The sequence below is a fragment of the Thamnophis sirtalis genome, unplaced genomic scaffold (genome assembly GCF_051295495.1).
Source record: "Thamnophis sirtalis isolate CommonGarterSnake01/CBP01778 unplaced genomic scaffold, rThaSir2_p1.2 scaffold_1, whole genome shotgun sequence".
Taxonomy (NCBI): Eukaryota; Metazoa; Chordata; class Lepidosauria; order Squamata; family Natricidae; genus Thamnophis; species Thamnophis sirtalis.
The window spans coordinates 32,553,952-32,578,579 of record NW_028261381.1 but is presented as its reverse complement, the minus strand read 5'-3'; the positions used below and the strand labels follow the sequence as shown (position 1 = coordinate 32,578,579).

Here is a 24,628-nt window from a genome sequence, read left to right as displayed (position 1 = left end):
ACATGGCTTAAGTTAGTATGGGACGCTTACAAGAAGCAAAACCTAGCAGATAAAGCTGTAGTATTTTAAAATGGGATATAGACTTCAAAGGAAAGATGGAAGTAGTCATTCAATACTGCTGTGATTCTCAGCATCCTACACCAATCATTGTGACAGCTGGGGCGGCTGGTGATACAGTTAAACAATATCTGGACATTTGCAGATTATTATAGATTCATAGTCTTTATTATTTAAAGCTGACAATTTATTACCAGAAGCAATCTATACATAATCTACATACCTGCATAGAAGCTCATGGTTTGGAGGCAACATCTGTTTATTAGTGCAGTGATTTTGGTATCAACAGTAATCAATAACGAGGTAAGAAATGCTTAATACTTAATGAATAATTGTGAATAGCTCAAAAGAATGCATATGTGTTATGACAACTAATGGTTAAAATACGATTAATATAAAATTTCACTCTCATTTCCTTATTTTTTGATCGGAATTGAAACTACATCAAGCTTTTTTTAAATCAACGTTAAATAGAAACATGCCCAGAAATGATACTTAGCTTATGGTAGATTTGACTGGTGTGTGTGTGTGTGTGTGTGTGTGTGTGTGTGAGAGAGAGAGAGACAGACAGACAGACAGACAGACAGACAGACAGACAGACAGACAGACATATTAGAAGTGCAAAGTCATGGGTTTCTCTATGAGTTTCAGAATTTTTATTTCACTACATATTTTGTCTTTAGAATTGAACTCTTGATAGCATAATTTTTCTAGTTCCTTGCAATATTTTGTCCTTTGCAAAGTGCTACTTCTGTTGCAAGCAGGAGCTATTGTGTGTATTCAGAGATGCAATGAATATCTAATTAGTTCAGTTGTGTTAAAAATACTTGATTTTGGATACTATGCTTAATTTTATAAAGCCGTATCAGATGTCTTAAAATGTTAAGAAAATTTTGCCTCACTTCCCCAATACTCAGAGTATATAATCTTAAATGAAAACATTTAGATGGCTGTGATGATTAAAACACTGTCTTGGTTTGCACATTTTATTAGAAAAAAATATAGCTGCTTATATGATAGAAAATAGCTCTAGTTGGCTAACAATAATTTAGCCAAAGTTACTGAATAAGTCATGTTTGGCTGGTTCACATACAGTGCTGAGTCAAATTGGGATTTGAGTCACAGATGTTAGATACACTCAACGCACTATGCTATAAACTAAAAGAGCCACAGTGGCCTGATTTATCCATCATGATAAATCCAAATCAAACTACTTTTTGAGGTAGCAAAATATGTGAGCCAGGTCACTGTATTAAAGATTATAGTCAAAGTTTTAGGATTGATAAGTTATCTATAACTTACTGTTAATAGCCTATCCAACTCTTTTTTTACAAATTATTATTTTAAAGCCATTCAGCAGCTGTACTGGTTTTTATATTGCTAAAATTTGGGATTGAGCTCAGGAAGTCTCATGTGCTTCCTATCCATCTCCCACTGAATATCTTTTAGTGCATGAAAAATCTATGAATGGCACTGCAGTGGTTTATTTTTGCGTTAAATTTATATTCCACCTTTTTTAAAGAAACTCAGAGTACCAAATGACCATCCCATTCTAAAAAAAAAAGTACTTTATGCTTCTGACTAAGGCAAGACTGCTCTTACTATAGGTAGTCCTCTACTTATGACCACAATTGAGACCAAAATTTATGTTGCTAAATGGTTAGAGTGCAGTACTGCAGGCCACTTCAGCTGACTGCTAACTGCAGTTCGGCGGTTCAAATCTCACCGGCTCAAAGGTTGACTCAGCCTTCCATCCTTCCGAGGTGGGTAAAATGAGGACCCAGACTGTGTGGGCAATATGCTGACTCTGTAAACCGCTTAGAGAGGGCTGAAAGCCCTATGAAGCGGTATATAAGTTGAACTGCTATTGCTATTGCTATTGTTAAATGAGTTTTATCCCATTTTACAACTTTTCTTGCCACAGTCATTAAGTGAATCATTTTAAGTTAGAAACGTGGTTGTTAAGTGAATCAGGCTTCCCTACTGACTTTGCTTGTCTGAAGGTTGTAAAAGGTGATCACATGACCAAGGGGATGCTGCAACGGTCATAAATGTGAAAAATTGTCACTTTTCAGTGCTGTTATAACTTTGAACTATCACTAAATGAACTACTATAAGTCGTGGATTAACTGTACTGGAAAATTGTGTTTATGAGGATTAAGGAGGAACTGTTTTACTATTACTGTACACAAGAACTAGAAGACTTCACTTTTTACTCTTTCGATATTGCAGTACAAGTAGTTCTCAACTTATGACCACAATTGAGCCCAAGTAAGACAGTTATTAATTGACTTGTGCCTCATGACCTTACTTGCCACAGTTGTTAAGTGAATTGTTGCAGTTGTTAAGTTAGTAACACAGTTGTTAAGTGAATCTGGTTTCACTTAGATTGAATTTACTTGTGATGGACTATGGATTTACCAACTACAACAGTTAACTTCATCCCCCAAAAAGACAAAACAGGAAAGAAGTTACCACAATGTGCTTAAATCTGATTTAATGACCGATGAGCTGCCCTGAACAGTCAGCTTTGGAGGGTCACAGATAGAATAGAAGAATGCAATATTCTTTATTGGCCAAGTGTGATTGGATGCACAAGAAATTTGTAAGCTGTAAGTGTACATACAAGCAACAAAATGATAAATCATATAAGATACAAACAACAAAATGATAGTCATAAGATATCAACAGGAGTAGGTAATAGGAAAGATGAGAACGATAATCGTAATTCAGCCCTACTACATGGTTAGATATCCTTAGGCATAAGACAGTGCTGTTGGAATTAGGTGTTTAGCAGAGTGATGGCATGGGGGGAAAACTGTCTTTGTGTCTAGTTGCTTTGGCATGCAGTACCTTATAGCGCAGTGGTGAAATCAATTTTTTTTACTACCAGTTTGGTGGGCGTGGCTTGGTGGGCATGGCAGGGGAAGGATACTGCAAAATCTGCATTCCCTCCCCACTCTGGGGCCAGCCAGAGGTGGCATTTGCTGGTTCTCCGAACTACTCAAATTTTCCGCTACCGGTTCTCCAAACTACTCAAAATTTCCCCTACCGGTTCTCCAGAACCTGTCAGAACCTGCTGTATTTCGCCCCTGCTATAGCGGTGTCCTGGGGGAAGAAATGGAAACTCTATGACCAGGGTGTGAAGGGTCTGTAGATATTTTCTTAGCTCTTTTTTTTGGCTCATGCAGTATACAAATTTGTACAGATTTATACAAAGCTAACTTAAATCTGGAGGAAATTGTTTCACCTTAAAGAAAACTAGCTTTTTCCAAGAGCCCTCAGATTATTACATTTCATGAGGCTTTTGCAGGAGTGGAGGGGGCATACTATAACCACTTACCATTAATCTTACGTGTTCCCATTATTCCTATGTGCTCATTTCTGCTTTTCTCTCTCTCCAAGAACAGTACCCCAGAAAACTTGGATTAGAGAACCATGGAATGTAAAGAAAGGTGTTCAGTGCTGTATTAGAACAAAAAAACAAAAACAAAAAAACCCCCCAAACCAACAACCCCAACTCATAATGAAACAATCGGTGATACACTATATAAAGTTAGGACCATTGTTCTGCAATTAATATTCTACCTATAATAATTCATTAAGCATCACTTGCTTGTATCTCATGAAAGAGGAAGAAAAATCCAGATAAAAAAATCTCAGTCTGTTCCTTTTTTTTTTAGAGTCAGATGTCAAGCTGCTTCCCTCCCTGGTGTCTAAACACAATTTCATTTTAATTAAAAAGGGGAAAAGCCAATTGCTTGCCTTGTGCCCTTGGTTGATAGAAAGGTAGAAGACAACTTGGGCTCTCTGTGAATAATTGAGCTTCCAGAAAATATCACGCAACATTGACTTGTAGGGGGAAAGAAAGAATTTCTGCATATATTTTTAACCATTGGCTCTAGTGATTATCGTATTTTCTCCCCATAACCTCAGATGCATTTCTTTCTTTCTTTTAACAAAAGTATTTTGGACAATCTCGGACAGCATGCACCATTCTGTAATCTTTGAGAAAGGAAGTTTAAAATAGCCCAGGAGTGGCCATTGCTTTTCTTGTTAGGACCACAGAAAAGCTATGGTAGGTTCATATATTGTGGTATGCGATCATTTATTCGAGTAGAGTTTGTTAAATACACCACAATAGTTTGAGCTTACGTAAAAGAATAAGTCCAAATCAAGGAGATTTAGAACCTAGTCTTTGCACCATTTTCTTTTTAAAAAAAGCTTAATGTTGTCTGAAGGATGATTGATTTCTGTAGTTGAATGTATTTCCATTGTATATATTAGGAATGTAGTTCTAACTTCTCTGATACTGAGAATGATTTTATTTATGTGGCACATTAGGTTAAGCATGATTAAGACCACCTTCCTGTGAACAATTTTCATCAGTATCCCAGCAACATTTTCTGTGGCTGGTTGAGAAGCACTTCCTGATTTTTTTGACCCAATTTGGATCAAAGGCACTGCATGTAGCCAGGGAAAGCTAATTCTTCTCCCAACCTCTTTATTTTCAAAAACACGTACCTGCAGGGGGTAATAAATAAAGTGGAATTAATTAATAGTCTGAATTTGATTTGGATAATGACATCTTTTCAAAAAACGAAGTCCAGACAGTTTAAGTGTTAAAGGAAGCAAAAGCATAATAAGCGTTTGCATTTTGTGTAGACACAGTTGGTTTTGAAATGTGGTCTAGTTAGCTACTAATGTAAGATTTCATTGTGCATTTGTGCATTGTGTATTAATGTTTCACAGCCACAGTATTTTAAAACAGTATGTGTTAAAATGTATTCATAATTGTGAATAAATAATATTCCAGAGCCTGCTGTTTCCAAGCAGATTTTTATTATATACATCTAGTGCAGAATATCAAATTTTAGATATTAATAGCAATTTTAATCTATTAATGATATTTATCTTTTAATCACTAATAAATAGCTCCAATGTTAAAATTACATCTCAAATTTAACATTATTGTTGAATATTATGATTAGGATACAATTCACAGTATCTTTGCATTTTTAAACACTATGATTTATTTTACTACCGTTACTGATTTTACTAGCAAAGGAGTCTAAATTTGAGTGCCATCTATAGCTCATGAATAGTATAGTAAGAGATAAGAGAATCACAATCCAGCATTTGGTTTATGCTGTTAGTTAATACTAACAACAAATGCAGTCTAGCTCTCTATAAATACTTCCTGTTTTCCAGTGTGTGGTGCAGGAGGGGCTATGCGTGGGATATTCTCAAAGCCTGATTGGTCCAAAGACTGAGGGGAATTCTTTAATACGCCTCTTCTTCCCCTTGGCTCTCCTAGTTTCCTCTCAGTCTTTGGTCCAAACAGACTAATTATTGGCTCTTCCTTGAGAATATTAATTAATTCGTTTAATTGATTTATTTATAGAGCCGAGGTGGCGCAGTGGTTAGGGTGCAGTACTGCCGGCCACTTCAGCTGACTGTTATCTGCAGTTCAGCGGTTCAAATCTCACCGGCTCAAGGTTGACTCAGCCTCCCATCCTTCCGAGGTGGGTGAAATGAGGACCCAGACTGTGGGGGCAATATGCTGATACACTTAGAGAGGGCTGAAAGCCCTATGAAGCGCTATATAAGTCTAACTGCTATTGCTATTGAATGAATTTAATTGGCTTTTATGCAACTCTAAAATTTCTAAAAAGTTTCAATTGATTATCTGAGCTGGTGGTATTGCTTCAGGTCAGACTCCTCCTTCGGGGATCACAGCCCACTCCACGCGGAGTGGAGCAACCAAGGCGGCGTGGGCCACTAGATGTCCCCGAACTAGATGTTTGAGGACATCTGCAGGGTGGCCACATGGACAAACCCGACGCCCTTCATTCACCACTATCGGTTGGATGCCTTCGCATCTGCTGAGGCGTCCTTTGGACGCAGAGTCCTTCAACAGATGGTGGCCACTCCACTTCCTACGTCTTAGCCTTTCCTGCCCTAGGGACTATAGCTTTGGTACGTCCCATGCGCAGCTCCTCCCGCACCACACACTGGAAAATGAACGTTGGTCCTTACCTGAACATTGCTTTTCAGTGTGGTGCGGGAGGAGCTACATCCCTCCCTAGTTAGACGTAGTCAGTCAGGTGGAGTGCTAGGGTAGCCCAGTTGTCTTTATGTCGCTGCAGTGTTTGGCATTTGTGACCTCGAGGAAACTGGGAGAGCCAAGGGGAGAAAGAGGTGTATTAAAGAATTCCCCTCAGTCTTTGGACCAATCAGGGTTTGCGAATATCCCACGTGTTGCCCCTCCCGCACCACACTGAAAAGCAACGTTTCAGGTAAGGACCAACATTCGTTTTTGTAAATTTATTGTATATAGGTTGTTGTCATGTTCTGGCTAGTTATGCATGTATAATCTTTATTGTCATTGTACTTAAATACAACGAAATTGGTTTTAACCTCACTATCCTAATTATCCTAATATACCAAAAATTATGTGAAGTGCTTATATGAACCTTTGATTGTGGGAACAATGCAGTGTGCATCACTGCTCCAGGGATTATTTTTTTTGCATATACAAATATATTGGCTATACCAGGGCAGCAATCCCTATAATTTCTGACACTTGGCTTGCCTGGCCAGGCATGATAGGAATTGTAGTTCAGAAACACTATAAAGAACCCGTAATCCAAGAATTAGAGGTTCATCTGTATATTCCTTCTGTATCCTGGGAAGACAGTAGAAAGATCTGCTAATGACAAAGGAATTGGACTTCATCTTACCATCTCAAGCCAACAGCACACATGCCTCTGATGGCACACAAAACTTAACAAATGCGCTTGCATTTATTCTTTGGGGATTTTTTCCCCTCCAGAGTATAGAGGAGAGATCATGGCCAGAGATGGGATTCTGGTACTCAGCTGCAACATATGTGTGTAAGATCTGCCTTTTTTTTCCTGAAGGCAAAACTGATTTCATGTGTCTAAAATGTTTGTGGAAATTCTGAAAGCAGAGATTGGAGAACTGGAGGTCAGAGTGTTAGGCCTACATCTCATTCATCAAGAGGAAGACTTCTGAAATAGTAGTGTGGATACCATTACTCAACACAAAGAGTTTACAACTTCGCCCAAGTGTGGGAATAAAAAAGTTGGCAACAGATCACAGTCAGAAGCAAGATGATTACAAATGAGATTATTGTCCTATATCTTGGCAACCTCTAGCCTGAGAGGAAGCTTCTACAGACATGAGTAAGCTACAAAAAGCCCTCATAGTTAAATTTGTCACCTGATCCAAGTGGAGGTGATCTATACTAGTCATCAAGAAGAAGAAAACATAGTGATTATAAACAGGACGTTTGTGAAGAGGCAGAGTAATTCCCATTTATTATTCATATTGTTCATCGTCACATGTATGCAATCTACCAAGTCTAAGATATGGTAGGAGGACTGATAAGTCTTGTTGGATCTACTGATAAGAAGCCTGTCCCACTAATCTTGTGGGCATAAATTATATTGTAGACTTCCAGTAGGTTCAGAATTACCATATGGCATTGGGAAAGGGGATGATGGATTAGGAGACCTAAGTGGTGTCCCATTGAAGGCAAAAGGAAGGAAAAACATTAAGTGAACTCCCAGTTGCAATGTTAGTGCAATCAATAGGCTTGAGGTTCAAAGAATGGTGCAAACATCAGCAAGGAAAAAAATTTGCTTTGCATTATGGTATTCATTTTACTAAGAAGGGAAAGTATATTTCTGGATGATGACTAGCTAACCTCATTATAAGGGTTTTAAACTAGAATGCAAAAGAAGGGGACCAATGAATTGTCAAGTAGTGGATTGAATACAGAAGCAAAACAAATTGCTAGATAGAGACAAAGGAGATGATACCAAAGAGAGAATGGGTTGGACTTTTTGGATACAAAAAGTTCAATCCAATTTTTTAAATGTCTGTACGCAAAGCATAGTTGACAAACATCTTGTTTACCTCTGCACTAATGCTTTGCGCAGTGTTAGGTGTCATTAGGCACTGAAAAATGGTGGGATGAATTTACCAGTGTCACATTGGGCTTGATGGCTACAGTTGACTTTAGAGGAACAGACAACACAAAAAAGAAGGTGGAGTACCATTCTGTATCTTAATGATCTTCCATGGGGTTGATGATATTAATATGATTGTTGAAAAGCTCAAGGTAAAAGGGCAAACTAATAGAAGGGATATCTTGCTAGGAACATGCTGTAGATCACCAAAGCAGTCCAAAGGAATGGATGAATGTTTATTAAAACAGATTAACCAAAGCTTCAAAAAATAAATAAATTATGAGGTGGCTGTGATGGGAGATTTTAGCAATCTGTTGGAAAACTAAATGTGTTTGAATAAGCAGTTTGTAAGTAAAGGGAGCTTCTTTAGAAGGAAGGACTAAAACTCAAGCAGTTGTGTAAAGCTTTGGCTCAGAAGTTCAGGAAGTACACAAAGGTAAGATGGAAAATTAGCTGAACTTGGCAAGAGAGATGAAATCCAACAAGAAAGCTTTTTTAAAAATACATTCATAGCAAAAGAGAAAAAAAGGCAAAGGAAGTGTTTTCTCCAAGGGAATTCTTAATGGTGAGGGGAAAAAACGGAGAAATTTTGCTTCAGTCTTATATTTTTAAATTTTATTTTATTTTATTAGCATACATTGGGAAGGAACAAGAAAGGGTGCAGAACGGTAGGGATGAAATAAAGGAGTATTTGGTTATTTTGAATGCCTTCAAGGTCATAGGATGAAATATACCCAAGGGTTCTGCTGGGGAACTATTGTCCTTGATAGGTGGGAAGATGCCAAATGAAGAAAAAAATGTAATTATTCAACAGTGAACTGGACATTAAGCTCTGGAGGGATGATTGAACAAGCAGCCCATTTGTAAGCTTGAAGGTTGCTGTGATTGCCAAGAGTCACCATAGCTTTGTCAAAAACAGATAATCCAAGACAAATCTCATCTTCTTTGACAAGTTGCCCTAATAGACAGCTGAAAGAACCTGGGATATTTTTAGACTGGAGAAAAGAAGAAAGAACAACCAGAAACAATGCTCGTAAATTGCAATGGCCTAAAAGTTCATTTAAATATAGCAAAAACCTCACTGGAAGATCTGTATGATACTGGACCAACCTATACTGCTGCTGTACTTGCCCTCTGGAATAATGTGTCGTCTGTCTGTCCGTCCCCTCGCCCCGATCCATGTGGCTTGTTTGTTTAGGAAATTTTTATGACTGTTTTTCCAGCCATGTTGACAGACTGACAATGGAAAGCTCTTCTTTGGGGTTAGTTTATTGTTGTTATTAGTTTATTGATGGAGTGCATCTGTGATTGATTGATGAAACTATGCGGTCATTAGGAACTTGATGACATATAAGGCTGTGTGTGTGTAAAAGTTGTAGGCCGCCCAGAGATGTTAATGAGTTGGGCAGCTTCAGGTTTGACAAAATAAAGATCTACCTATGAAGATTGTGGATTCAGTTCTCCATTTATCAAGGTGTTTTTAAAAGAAGGATAAGGAAATTTCTGAATTCACCACGTAAGTTAAAAAAAAAACCTTTTGGGTTCTTGCTTCTCTTTTTACACAGTCTTAAAAATAAATCAGTAAATGAATAGTTTTCCTGTACATTGCAAACAGCTGGACTAGATGATCCTTCCAGCTCTACCATTCTGTTATCTGTTATGTGTCTATACGTGTCTTTATCAGGTTCAGACTAGTATAGCTTGAGCGTCTGTATTTAATCCCCTCTTAAAAGAGCAGAGCATTCTGTTCCATCTGAACTGCCTGTGGTCTGAATTGTAGATCAGATTGAGAAATTGAAACATCATAAGGAGAAGATAGTGGCAAACTAAGTCTATATTCATGAAGTAATCAGGAATTGAGCATGTCTTTGTGTTGTCTTCATGTAAATTCTATTTTCAGTGGAGGTTATTCTTGGGGAAATTAGTACGTGCTTAGGTAGGCCAGTTAGATTGATCAAATGACAATACTTAAAAATATTTTTGATATTTTAAACTGATGCAAACAGACATTTTTGGAGTGGCTGAGATTTTTAAAATGTTCGTTATTTTAGCATAAGAATTTATAAAAACCAGATGGAAGGCATCATTTTAGAAGAATCGTCTTTTCTCTTCCTTCACACTGGGTCCTGAAAAGAGTAAAAAAAATTGTACTGCAATAACTTTATGTAATCTTATTTTAGGAAGGATATTTTAAAACTTTGGTTTTTTTTTCCCATAAAGACCTCAATTTAATGCTTTTCCATAAAACGTATTGAAGAGGTTGAGTAATTACGACAGTTTGCGCAAAGGAAGAATAGCTGCTGAAAAAGAATGGCTTGTAACGGTGTAACTGCTGATGATTGGACTTGATAAGCGTGCATTACCCATTCCACAGTCAATATTTTTTCAATGACAGGGCTGTTCTTGTATCCCAACACATAGCCTGTTCCACCTACTTGGAAAATAGCATTAGCATAAGCCCGTAATGGCAAACCTATGGCACGTGTGCCACAAGTGGCATGCAGATCCATTTGTTATGGCACACGAGGCGTTGCCCTGTCAGCTCCAGTGTGCATGCACTCTTGGACCAGCTGATTTCGGCCTTCATTTTTTTTTGCTTTTTTTAGCCCTCCGTAGGCTTCCCTGAAGCCTCCGGAGGGTGAAAAACAACCCAATGCGCAAACTGGAAGTTTGGGAGCATGTTGGGCCATTTTTCTCCCTCTGGAGGCTTCAGGAGGCTTCCCTGAAGCTTCAGGAGGGAGAAAAACAGCCCAACGCACAAACTGGAAGTTGGAAAAGGGTGTTTATGCACTCCTTTTTCTGCCATCAGATTTTATAGAAGAAAAAAGAAAAGAAAGGCACTCTTGAGTGGAGCTTGATACCGAGTGACCTCATGGGGATGTCTATGTCATTTTCCTGGGCAACAATACAGATGTGGTTTGCTGTTGTTTTCTTCCAGGAGAGTTTTTCAGTTTTGCAGGCTGTTTCCTGGTATTTCCCCATTAAAATGCCTTCCAAAAAATATAGACTTTTTTGCGCATGAATAAGACTGGGGCCATAAGGTATGTGCAATGCATTGAGAAGAGGCTATAGTTCAGCACCACGCAGAAGATTCCTGGAAAAATCTCATTAAAAAGTCAGGAAGAAGGTAATTTGAAAAGTCTTTGGATGGCTGCTTCAACTGAGACTAGTAGTGATAAGACCTGGCTAGATCGATTTTTATCAACCTCATGCCCCTTAAGATGTGTTAGTTCAATTTTTGGAATTTTTTTAGAGGCCCATGCAAATCAAGGAATGTTGAACATTGACATTCCAATGCATTTGGAGATTAGGGAAAGCTGAGGTAGGCGGACAAGTAGTCTGACCAGCTTGGCGACTGCTTTTTATCATCAGGGTTTGTTGAGATAACAACAAACTGATCTAATAAGATCAGGCTTCTTCAGCTTGGTGTTCATCACTGTATCATTCCGAACAACATAAATAATGATTCCTTCCGTCCCACTTGAGAAATAAGAAAGTACTAATAATGTAAAGCTTCCCATCTGCATTTGAATAATAAATCAAGATATTTGCATGGTCCATTTTTTCTTCCTACAGCATCACTGTTTAGAATCACACAACAACATAGCTAACAAAAAAATTGATTCACAATTCCCTCCCCCCCCCCATTTTTATTTTGGCAGATAGGGGGACGCTTCAGAGGACGGGGCTTATAGACGCCACAGGCCAACTTCTGGTTGTGAATTCATTTTGTCAGTATTTATATTGTGCCAGACTTTCTCATTGTGGTTACCTTTTGAAATGTTGGAAATTCTGAAACTTGTAGTTTTGGGGAAACTATAATTTGATTTCTGAAATCAAATGAATGGAATTTTTTCGATTGATTGGACTGGGACCATAATTGATTAATTATTTGTTTGCTTGTTTATATCAATCTTTATTATTTTTTACAAATAACTCAAGGCACCAAACATATCCAACATATCTTTTACTATTTTCTCCACAACAACAACCCTGTGAGGTGAGTTGGACTGAGAAAGAGCGACTACCCCCCCAACTCCCAGGTTCACCCTCTGGCTTTCATGTCTAAGGCAGGACTTGAATATAAGGTAGTCCTTGACTTACAACAGTTCATTTAGTGACTGTTCAAAGTTACAACATCACTGGAAAAAATGATTTACGGCCATTTTTCACACATGTATGACCATTTCAGCATCCCCATAGTCATGTGACCAAAATTCAGCCCCTTGACACTGACTCACATATACAATGGTTGCAGTGTCCTGGGTCATGTGATTTCCTTTTGCAACCTTCTGATGAGCAAAGTCAATGGGGAAGACAGATTAAGTTAACAACTGTGTTACTAACTTAACAACCACAGTAATTCACTTAACAACCGTGGCAAGAAAGGTCATAAAATGGGGCAAAACTCACTTATCACATGTCTCAGCAACATACTTTTTGGGCTCAATTGTGGTCATAAGTCGAGAACTACCTGTAATGTACAGTGTATTTGTGAAGTATATCAGACTGGACAAAGTTGTACAATATTACTGCTGCTACTGTACTAAGCTTAGAATGTTAGGATGAGAAAATAAGGGCATTTCCTACAGTATCCGGCTTCATTGGGCTTCCCTATGTAATACTATACATAGAGAATTGTTGTGACTCAGCAGATGTCTTCTGTGAGTCTTTTCGGGATACAAGATTCATTATGCAGCTGGGGCTTGTTAGGGGCAGATTCTGAGGATAAAAGGACGGATGCTGCCACGCCCTAGTCGCAGGAGTCAATGTTCCTTGGTTCGTACAACATTGATTAATCAGCAGTCGTGGTTTACACTTGGAAAAGTGCTTGGTTTTATGTAACCATGATTCAAGGATACACTTGGAGTAGTGCATTGCGTTGTAGAGTTTTTGTTTAGTATTCTATTATCTCGTTAGAGACTATTTATGTTATTTTTGGGCTCACAGCCAGTCGGAGCCTAGAATTGATAAAAAAACTTCCTTTTAATTTTGTCTGCTTGCCGTTTGTTAAGAGCCATGAAGGGGGGACAGAACAGGGAATTATATCTTTGGCTTTGTATGGGTATAGATGTAGAACTTTCCCACAACTAGTCTTTGAGCAAGGAAGAGAATAGTTTACAAGCTTGCTGCTGGATGACATACATGGGTGCACTAATAGGATATACCTCTTGATGGTGAACCTATGGCATGTGTGCCAGAGGTGGCACACAACGCCCTCTTTGATGGCACACAAGCCGTCGCCTCAGTTCAGGTTTGCCGCACATGTGCACACGCCTCCTGCCTACCAGCTGGTCTTCAGGTCTTGCTGTGCATGCGCGGGGGTGGAGCACATGTGGGTGTGTGTGGGGGGGTTAGGGTTAGGGGGGCATGAGGGGGGTTACATGTGCATTCATGGGGGCAGGAGGAATGCGGGGGACACGCATGCATGCGCAGGGGTGTGAGGGGCACATGTACATGCAGGGGAGCACATGCATAGGGGATGCATGTGCATTGTATTTTGGGGGCTGGGGGGGCACACATTCATGCATATACATGAAGCTTTAGGCACTCGCTCTGGAAAAGGTTAGCCACCACTATCATAGGCTGAGACAAAGTCTCCCAATTATTTTCTGGGAGTTGGGGCATGCAGGTCTAACAGAAGCAGAGCCAAAGCCCTATTATCTCTCCAGCATCTTCAGACACGTTCTTGTGAGAGAGGTATAATCTGAGGTTATTTTGAATTAATGATATTGAATTGCCTTGAATACCCTTATGCCTAAAATACAATAATATTAATACTATAAGTAAACGGACTATGGTAGGGAGTTATTATTTTTGAGACTCGGGCTTTTGACTATTTGTGTTTTGCACTGCAATAATACTATGATTGCCAATGTTTGAGTTAGTCTTTACTCATAATCAAACAGTTCTTCAAAGGACTCTGGGATCGTATTTCTTTTTAGTCAGCAAAGCTAAATATTCTATCCAAAGTTCCTTACCTAATGTGGCTTTCCCTTCATGAACCTTTTAAACTCACTGTCATATGTATCACACAGACTTCCTCAAGTTTCTTATTTCAAGTTTAGAGGAACGTTCTCTAATTGGGCAAACTTTCCTGATTTTTTTCTTCTTCTAGAACTAAATCATGGCTTTTCGGAAGGTAGTGAAAGGAACTATCCTCATAGGAGGAGGAGCCGTTGCAACTGTCTTTGGCCTCTCACAACTTTCTCAATACAGAAAAAAGGTAAGTAAATTGGTTTAATACTTGCAAAGTTCATGCAAATATGTTATTTCTATATTACACGAATACTATAATGATGGATTAGTGCTGTATTATGTTATGCAGATTGGAAGAGGCTTCAACTGAGAATACTGGCTGTATATTATTTTATATTGGCACCAATGAAAAGTTCCTTCATTTCTACATTAATTTCGAAGTCAGTTTTAGTACCATTTTACATCATCCTCTTTGTAGTAATTAGATTAAAACATATACAAGCAGCATATCAAATGTAATTTAAAACTTTTAATGTTGTTGAAATCCTCCACCAGTAATTAATAGTAATGGAGGCTAATTTTGTATTTGTACAATAAGATGAAATCCAATTGTTTAATTGGCAAAATAGAATTAATATGAAGCTCTCTTTGAATATTTAATAATTTGCCTCTTGCAACCTAGGAGTTTCAAAAGCATGTAAATGCAAGTAGATACCGTGTTTCCCCGAAAATAAGACAGGGTCTTATTTTCTTTTGATCACCAAAATAAGCACTTGGCCTTATTTTCAGGGAGGTCTTATTATTTTTGAGGCGCAGGAAGCAACGAGTGTGGTCACTTCATGGCTGCTGCTGTGTTACAATATTTTTAGGGAGCGCTTATTTTCAGGGGAGTGCTTATTTTAGCGCATGCGTTCAAAAGCTCAATTGGGCTTATTATCCGGGGAGGTCTTATTTTCGGGAAAACAGGGTAGGTAGGCACCACTTTGTGGGAAGGTAATAGCATTCCATGTGACTTGGTATATAGTCATGCCAGTTTAAGAATATGTGTGTGCACCGTGACTATACTTAATAATTGTTATATGTCTTTAACTAATAATTATTGTGTTGAGATGACATCTTCCACATTAGATGAAAAGAAAAGAAATTAAAAGCTTCTTGTTCCCTTTAGATTCTCCAAAGTTTATGATTCAGATTAGAGAGTAAAAATTAAGGAATGGATATTTATAGTCATTAAAAAAAAACCTATTGGTAGCTGTAGCTGTATTTGGCATTTTAACTGAATGTAGATGAGAATATTATTGACCAGTTTAAGCACAGAGAGGCAGTTTGGTATAGGAGTTAAGACACCAGTCTAGAAATCTGGAGATTATAAAAACAGGTGTGTGGCCTGGGCCATTCCCTCTCTTAGCCCTTGGAAGAAGAATAGCAAACCACTTGTGAAATCTTCCTAAAAAAAAACCTGCAGGGACTTATATCCAGGCAGTCACCAGGAATCAGTTCTGACTTGAAAGTGTGCATGAGCGTGCACACACATAACATACAGTAGCTTAAGCATAGGGAATGCTGTGAAGATACTAAATATTTCCTAAAGTTGAATATATGGGGAATTTGATACAGCCCATAATATTTGTCTTACGAGTCTTCATATAGAGTTGAAAAATATGACTGAAGGCTGAAAAAGGAGCATAGTAGTATGCAGTAGTAAAAAACACCCACATACCCCCAATGTTTCAGTTGTAAATCCTAATCCTAAATTGCATTTCCTAATAATTAACAGTGAAAATCTATATGGTATTCTGTGAAACCATGGTGTATCTAGAGAAAGTAATAATGGCAAGAAAATAAGAGAATTCTGTTTTTTCCCTTTATTCTGACTTTTCCACCACTTGTGTAGTGTAGTTTCCCTTGTAGCTGTTGTCTGCTCATACCCAACAGATGATACCAAATGTAAGAACTGTTGCACAAGAAGATGGCTTGTTTGTCCTGTTGAGATATCTAATTGTGGGGCAGAACTAGCTTTATTATACCTGTCAGTCATGTAGAGGATGTGACAAATGACCTCCAGATTAACAAGAGAGAAGGAGGCCTAAGGAAGTTTTAATTGGCTCTATTATTTTTTTTAAGCAAGCCTTTTCAACACTCACCTGTGCTAAGAGAAGACCTAAGCCAATTAACATTTGGGCCAATTGTATATTCCGTCTTCTAGAAACATCTCATTTACTGTACAACTAGTAAGCTTTCAGCAGCAAGCTGTTCTGTCTGAATTTTTAGGAAGTCATTGGTTAGCCTTTGCCAAAGCAGCCTTGAAGACAGGAAAATGAAGTTTCTAAAACTTTTGCTATATTTTTAAGTGAAACACTTTGGATAAGAGCCTTATGCCGGTGCTTAGTCTGATCATACAAAGGCTTAAAAACAGAGAAAGGATTTACAGAACATAATTAACAGAGTTGGAAGGGACCTTGGAGGTCTTCTAGTCCAACCCCCTGCTCACGCAGGAAACCTTATACAATTTCAAACAAACAGTTAATCAATCTCTTCTTAAAAATTTCCAGTGTTGGAGCATTCACAACTTCTGGAGGCAAGTTGTTTCACTGATTAATTGTTCTAACTGCCAGTAAATTTCTCCTCAGAACTAAGTTGTTTCTCTCCTTGATTAGTTTCTACCCATTGCTTCTTGTTCTACCCTCAGGTGCTTTGGAGAATAGCTTGACTCCCTCTTCTGTGTGGCAACCGCTGAGATATTGGAACACTGCTATCATGTCTCCCCTAGTCCTTCTTTTCATTAAACTAGATCCGTGATGGCGAACCTATGGCACATGTGCTACAGGTGGCATACGGAGCCATTTGTTAGGGCATGGGAGGCATTGCTCTGTCAGCTGCAGCACGCATGCACGCGCTGGTCAGCTGACTTCAGCCTTCTTTTTCGGTCGTTTTTCGCCCTCCAGAGGCTTCCCTGAAACCTCCGGAGGGCGAAAAACAACCCAACGTGCAAACTGGAAGTTCGGGAACGGACTTCTGGGTTGCCCGTAGGACTGTTTTTCACACTTCAGAGGCTTTAGGGAAGCCTCCTGAATTCTCTGGAGGACCTCTGGTGTGGGGAGGTCGTTTTTGCCCTTCCCAGGCTCCTAAAAAGCCTCTGGAGCCAGGGGAGGGCGAAAAACAGGTCCACCGTGCCATCCTACGCCAAAAGGGGGGGGGGTGTCCCATGTATAGAATTATGGGTGTGGGCACGCCCATGCATGACCCCCCTGCGTTCCCCCTGCTTTTGGCACATGATGGCAAAAAGATTAGCCATCATTAGACATACCCAGTTCCTGCAACCGTTCTTCATATGTTTTAGTCTCCCCTAATCATCTTTGTTGCTCTTCTATGCACTCTTTCTAGAGTCTCCACCTCTTTTCTACATCATGTCAATCAACACTGAATGGAGTATTCCAAGTGTGGTCTTACCAAGGCATTATAAAGTAGTATTAACACTTCACGTGCTCTTGATTCTATCCCTCTGTTAATGCACCGTAGAATTGTGTTGGCTTATTTGGCAGCTGCAGCACACTTCTGGCTCATATTTAAGTGGCTCATATTTAGGCATTTAACAGACTTGTTTAAGTCATCTTTGTCCACATTTGCTTGATCCTTGACTTTCACATAATGAAAAGAGTAATCTGAAAGAGACTTCCAGTAGAAGTTGTTTAAACAGACGTAGGAGAGTACATCTTATCAGATTTTCAATTCCATTTTCAAGTGAACATGAGTTTTTGTTCTTTCTAAAAATATTTTTACTCTTAGATTATTTTTAGTATTGACCTTCATAATTGCTTTCATATGCTGAAATTAAGCATAGAGATTGATCTTAAAAAGTAATGTAAACATTCTGTGTTTGTTTCACTGTTGTGCATATAACAGCAACAACACTCAGACAATAATAGAAGATATAGGGTGTGGACTTGACCCACTTAGCAGAAATATGCCTGTGCTTTCTTGGGCTGACTTCTGAATAAACATGTGATAGTCTAGTTAAGAATTTATTTTACTTTTTTCAGAGTTCGTTTCAAAGTAAAATAGGAATTTATAGTAATAGAAATTAATAACACATAGAAATAATTTGGATACATATAAGTCAATTTTACTTCTGCATACATCTTCTCGAAATAAAATGTGTTCTGTGATCACACACGTGATGAAACACTGAATTTTGCAAACCGTAAATTTGTGCAGGATATATCTTTGTAGCTATAAAATGGCAACTTGTGTTAATTAAGACAGAGAAAGCACATTTTCAGAATGTGTATTCAGCGTCTAAAGCAATACAATTATATGAAGACCCAGAAAACTAAAAATGTATTTTTACATCTCTAATATTAGATTGCACCCTCATACAGTAGCTAGTGCTAATTGTTGCTATTTTGCAATCTCATTAATTCTTTTGTAGGCTGTTAGTTTTTTATATGTAATAATTTCAATTGTCTTTTGTAAAAAACAAAAACATAATAAGCAGGATCTCTTAGTCATTATACTTTTTATTTCTTTTTCCTTCCTAGATTTTCGTCACAAGTTCAGGGTCTGTTTTTTTTTTAATCCATTGGTTTCAACAGGAATTGACTAACCAGCTGGTAGGCTGAGAGTGACTGGCCTAATGCCACCCAGCTGGCTTTCAGGCCTAAGGCAGGTCTAGAACTCAGAGTCTCCTGATTTCTGGCGTGGTGCCTTGACCACTGGACAAGATTGGTTTTCTTAGTCAATATACTTACAAGTGTAGAACAGTGCAGATGTGGTAAAAAATAAAACACTTTATATGGTTGTGCATCTTTCAAAAATGATTGGAAAGATAGGGTCTGATGTACATGACCACCATCGTCTTTAAAGCAGCTATGTCTCATGCGGAGGCTTAAAAAAATATGTGGTTGATTTAAAGAGATGCTGCACTTATATTACACATTTTGAAGTCTCTCTTCTGAAACCTTTTCAAAGCATGTGAGCCTTCTACCATAGTCTAAGGCAGTGTTGGTGAACCTTTTCGGCACCAAGTGCTGAAACGGAGTGCGTGGGCAGGGGAACACCAGAAACCGGAAGAGCAGTTTCTCAGCACACATGCACACGCCGGGAAGCTGAACTTCCAGTTTCCAGCCTGCACATGCACACTGGTCACTTGGTCTTCCGGTTTCTGGCATGCATGCGTGCATGAAGATCAGCTGGCCAGCATGCATATGTGCACCAGAAACCGGAAGTTCAACTTCCCAGCATGTGCATGCGCTCCAGGGAGCTGTTCTTCTGGTTTCCAGTGCTCCCCTGCGTGTGAAGACGGGCTGGCTGGTGCGCTGAAACCAGGAAGAACAACAGGCGACGGCTAGCATGGCTGGAGAGATGACTCTGCGTGCCATTTCTGGCACATGTGCCATAGATTCGCCATCATGGGTCTAAGGTATAAATGCTTCTCATAGTTCAAAGTAGCAAGGTTTGAATCCAAACTTTATTTTGATCTTGCTTCTAGATAGAAATTATGTCACATTGTCAAATGTTTGCAAGTAATGTGGAAGTTCAATTCAGTGTTTTCCAAATGCTTTAAATATGTAGTTGACATCCTTTTTTCTAAGTCTTATAGATTTTTCTGCAATCATTTGCCTGAGAGTTGCCTTTGATTTCTGCTTTTGTATTCTCTGTGTACTGTGTCCTATTCTTGCACCCTGTTCCTTTGGACTGATCCTTACTAGCTTCAAAGTTTCTTATGGACATCTTAAAGCTTTTCTTTGAAAGATCCAGATTGTTCCAAGGTGCAGTGACTGTATTTTTACTTGAATTCTGATGAGGTTTACTATAAACTGGCAGTTGTCCTCTTTCCTGTCATTAGTACTCTGAAGGATGGCTTGTACTGTACATGTTATCCGAAACCCAAGCCCTCCTTCGTGACCACCATTTATTCATAAGAGTAATTATGGGGTTTAGTCCTTCCCTCTTGCTATAAACCTATTGCTTCCTTCCAAATGATCACATTCTGTATTAGAATCCTGCCTAAAAAAGAAGAAATATGCCAGAACCCTTAATTTGGGGATAAAAAAAAAATCCTATTGGGTTCTACATGTTTTTGCCTACAGCCTTCCAAATCCTTTGGAATCATTCTTACTGATGGGTATTAGTCAAAAACCTACGGAAGGATAACTAATTTCAGAACTTTGGGCCCAAAATAAAGGTTTGAAATAAACTGCATAATATCTGGACTTTGGTTTTTTGTCAGTGATGAAAATGGGTTAGAAGGCAACCCATTCTAACTTCTACTTCTCTGAAGATAGAGAACCATCAGACAGAAAATGTGTAAATATTCTTTTATGGATAATATGTAAATATCAATTTGAGAATAATAATGACCAGTCCTTTATAAAAACTCTATAGAATAGAATGGAAACATCATATGGGAGATATAAAGTTTGAGCCACATTGACAATTATTATGAACATTGTAGGCAAATCATGAGCTCTTCACTTGATACAGATTTTCAAGACCAGCAACTATGTCCTTCTTGCTATAGCAATAGCAATAGCAGTTAGACTTATATACCGCTTCATAAGGCTTTCAGCCCTCTCTAAGCGGTTTACAGAGTCAGCATATTACCCCCAACAACAATCCGGGTCCTCATTTTACCCACCTCGGAAGGATGGAAGGCTGAGTCAACCCTGAGCCGGTGAGATTTGAACAGCCGAACTGCAGAACTGCAGTCAGCTGAAGTAGCCTGCAGTGCTGCATTTAACCACTGTGCCACCTCAGCTCTTATAACCATGAGGAGCTTACCTATAGCTATACCAGCATTTCCCACCTACAATATATTTGGAGATGCAGTTTGGCAGAAGTTGATTTAACTTAAGATAAGTCCATAGTCTTTCCAGAGGTTTTCTTAGTGCTAACACTCAGCTGTGCTATTATTGTAAAGATGCTGCAATTAGAGTGGGATCTTCCTATAGAATAGGCAAATTCTGGTTTCATTTATTCAAGAAATACTTAGGATAATTTGCTTGGTTCTGGCATATGAACCAAATCAATTATGGTTATTCCAGGGGTGTCAAACTCATGTCGTCATGTTGGCGTCATGTGACATATAAGGACTCCCCCCCCTTTGATAAACCAGGCGGAGTCAGCAGGTGACGCATCCGGCCAGTAGGCCGTGAGTTTGACACCCCTGGTTTATTCTGTGAGTTGTGTTTTAAAAAATCAAAGTCCTTTTACTTTGAATGAATTTTCCATTTTGATTGGGGTATCAGAACATGTGGAATTTCCCCTCTTCTTTATAATTGGCCGTTTCCTAGTTAATATTGATATAATTCCACGGTAGAATGCAGTGGGAAGTCAATTCCATTCTATGCAGTGAGATTTACTCCCAAGAAAGTATTATTATTTCTACAGTTAAGGTTCTGTGATTTATTTTCTTCTACAGTGGAAGTTGTTCTTCATATGGTATTATAGGAAAACAGTATCAGAAGGATCAGTTGGCTTGGTAATCTGGATCTTTTAATGTTCCAGAAATGTGTTTCACCACCTGTTCCCAATATTTTTTAATAACCTTCTCTATGCTTTGATATCATATTCAGTATACAGAATTAAAAAACAGATTGGACCATTTCAAAATCATATACGTTTGTAGCTTGGCAATAGTTACCAAATTTAGTCAGCAAAGGTACAATCACTTTTCTTAATACATTTTTCTGTTTTCTACCATTTTGGAAGAAAATGGAAAATATATTCCAAATTAAATTAAAGCATTATTCATAAAAGATGAAATGATAAGGTAAAAAACCATGATCCATGGTTTCTAGGGAACCCTTTGGGTTTTAAGGTCCTTCTCTATCAATAGGGGAAAAATTAGAAAGAAAGCAATTAAAAATACGAGGAAGAGGAATAAGGTTTTTAGAAAATAGAAAACCAGCCATTAGTATATTTTAAGGCTCTGCACTTCACTTTAAAAAAAATATAGATATAGCATTCATATCTCTTTAGTTGGTATCTGCCAAATTAGTGAAAAAATAGAGTGGGGTTCATGGTTGTAAAAAATTTGTGCTTTTATGGAGTGCTCATGGTATTGTTTTTTTAACATAGATTTATGCTTGATGACAAAGCAATTCTATAAACATTATATCACACTGTAGTGATGGTATTTGTAATAGAGATTTTTCAGTTAATAACTAGAGTTGTGACTTCTATTGATTTATTTTTAAAGACACTTTCATTAAAAAGTCTTTTGTGTGGTTTTAGGAAAAATAATGGGCATGCTGGGATACTGAATAATGATGATAATAATACTTAATATTGTAATAATATTTGGGCATTATTTTATTTCAATATTATTCTCACATGAATCTTTTGTGTTGTTATTAATGACTAGTAGGCAAGGATTTTGGACAAATAGTGCTGCCCTTTAGAAATCAATATTAAATTATTCCCAATTTCCTCCCTCCCTTCCTTCCTTCCTTCCTTCCTTCCTTCCTTCCTTCCTTCCTTCCTTCCTTCCTTCCTTCCTTCCTTCTTCACATTTTATTTTTTTAGGGTCATCTTGCAACTGTGGAAGCTTCAGAATGTAGACCTGTACCAATGCTAAACTCCCTTCCGACTAGGGAGAATCATTTCGAGGCTTTGAGAGAAACCGCAGAATTTGATGTCCTTATCATAGGTGGAGGTGCCACAGGAAGTGGTTGTGCCTTAGATGCTGTTACAAGAGGTAAGGGGTTCACATCACTAAAGAAGTCAGTTTTGTTGTGTCTATGCATTCATATGTTCCAGAGTTAGGAATATGTTTTTTTACATTAAAAGTAAATTCAATTGCTTTTCCTTTTGCTTTATTTCTACTTTTATTTTTATTATATTTTTTTCACATTTATTGTATTTTTGTTTGTATTATTTACAGTAGTCTTTTGCTTGAATCTTTTAAATTATATTTACAGATTTGGGGGCTTTTTAATTTGTAATGCAGTGTTTAAAAAAGATTAACAGAGTTGGGATTTAATTGCTGCAGTTCTTTTATTACATAATGCCATAAGAGGTCTTTCTTTTTTCTTTTCTTTCTCTCTTTCTCTCATACTTTTGTCATTCAATCCAATATAATGCCTGTGATAGGCCTGAGGCATTTTAAAATGTCTTGGATCATGATAGAGATAAGTTGCTAACATCACAGTTCTCAGTTCTGAAAACTTAAGAGGCTCTTGCCTTTTGATATTCCAGAAGCATAGTTTCTAAGCATGGAGAATTCAACAAAGTGCCTTTTGTTTAAAAGATGAAATGAATATAATTTGATCATTTGAGATTATCTCTTTGACTTGCTGGGCTTTCTTCTATTCCGTTTATTTTTAATGTCATTGTCCAATATATCCATCTCATCTTAACTATGTGGGCAGCCTGTGCTTCATGTTATGACCTATTTTAGGGCTGTTCCTTGCTAAGCCACTTTGCATTAAGTCCTAAATAACTTATTCCTTCCTAGCTATGAATTGTCTTTTTAAAATTTCCATAATTCCTAACTAGTAAAAACTTGCAACCACAGTTGAGCCCAAAATTTATATTGCTAAGACAGACATTTGTTAAGTGAGTTTTGCCCCATTTTAAGACTTTCCTTGACAGATTTGTTAAGTGAATCACTGCAGTTCTTAAATTAGTAACAGGGTTGTTAAGTGGATCTGGTTTCGCCATTGACTTTGCTTCTTGTAAAAGGGGATCACATGACCCTGGGGCACTGAAACCATCATAAATGTGAATCAGTTATCATGTGACCATGGGGGATGCTGCAATGGTCATAAGTCACATTTTTCAGTGCCATTATAACTTTGAATGGTCACTAAATGAACTTTGTAAGTCGAGGACCACCTGTATGTGTAATGGTAATGCTGATGTAATAAACAAATAAATTTCCTATATTGAAATTTATTGATAAGAATAACTAGGCTTGGTTGGAAGAGCAAATGAGAAAGAAGAGGAAAATTGTTTTGAATGAGAAAAATTTAAGTCAGGTATTGTCTTTAGATTATCACTTCTTCAGTAAACATCAAGATCTGTCAACTAGTGCAGATATTATGAATGGCATATATAGAACCCCAGGTTCAGATATTTATTTTTACTATTAAATATGAGGGACAATTTACTTTTTAAAAATCATTGGAATCATATATTTCACGAACCTAAGATGTAATGTGATTGAATTTGCTCAGTGTGTTTCAGACAAATCAGTTTAGCAAACCATAATTGAACAAAAATAGCTTAGTATGTTGTAGAAACATCAGTCAACTTACATTCAGTAAACCATAGTTAAACAAAATATAGCTTAATGTGATTTGCAAACCTTTTTAAAAATTGTTATTGTAAAAAAAATGTAAGAAAAAAATTCTGAATCATTTTTGATTTGTACCAGTACACTTTAGTCTGCTTTTCTCTGTATGCCAGCTTTGGATTATAATGACTTCTTTTAATTAGCTACTAATCGCATGTGTATGTTTGGCCATATAAAAAGTGTTGACATGATTTGGAAAATAAAGTACTAACTATATTTTTAATTCAAGTTTTATAAACCATTCTATTTTTACATACACAGGCTTTTTTTAATTTAATGGGCCTGGTTTCAGCTATGT

General features: G+C 37.8%; 1 protein-coding gene across 2 annotated transcripts in view; it reads left to right on the top strand.

Annotated features, from left to right (window-relative positions):
* Positions 1 to 24,628, top strand: part of GPD2 (glycerol-3-phosphate dehydrogenase 2) — a 101,369-nt gene that overhangs the window by 8,702 nt on the left and 68,039 nt on the right. For both annotated transcript variants that reach the window (XM_087710370.1, XM_087710362.1), the window contains exons 2-3: positions 14,173 to 14,280; positions 22,560 to 22,731. In XM_087710370.1, coding sequence (XP_087566496.1) covers positions 14,182 to 14,280; positions 22,560 to 22,731 — 271 coding nt within the window. In that variant the 5' untranslated portion in view covers positions 14,173 to 14,181. The remainder of the gene's footprint in view (positions 1 to 14,172; positions 14,281 to 22,559; positions 22,732 to 24,628) is intronic.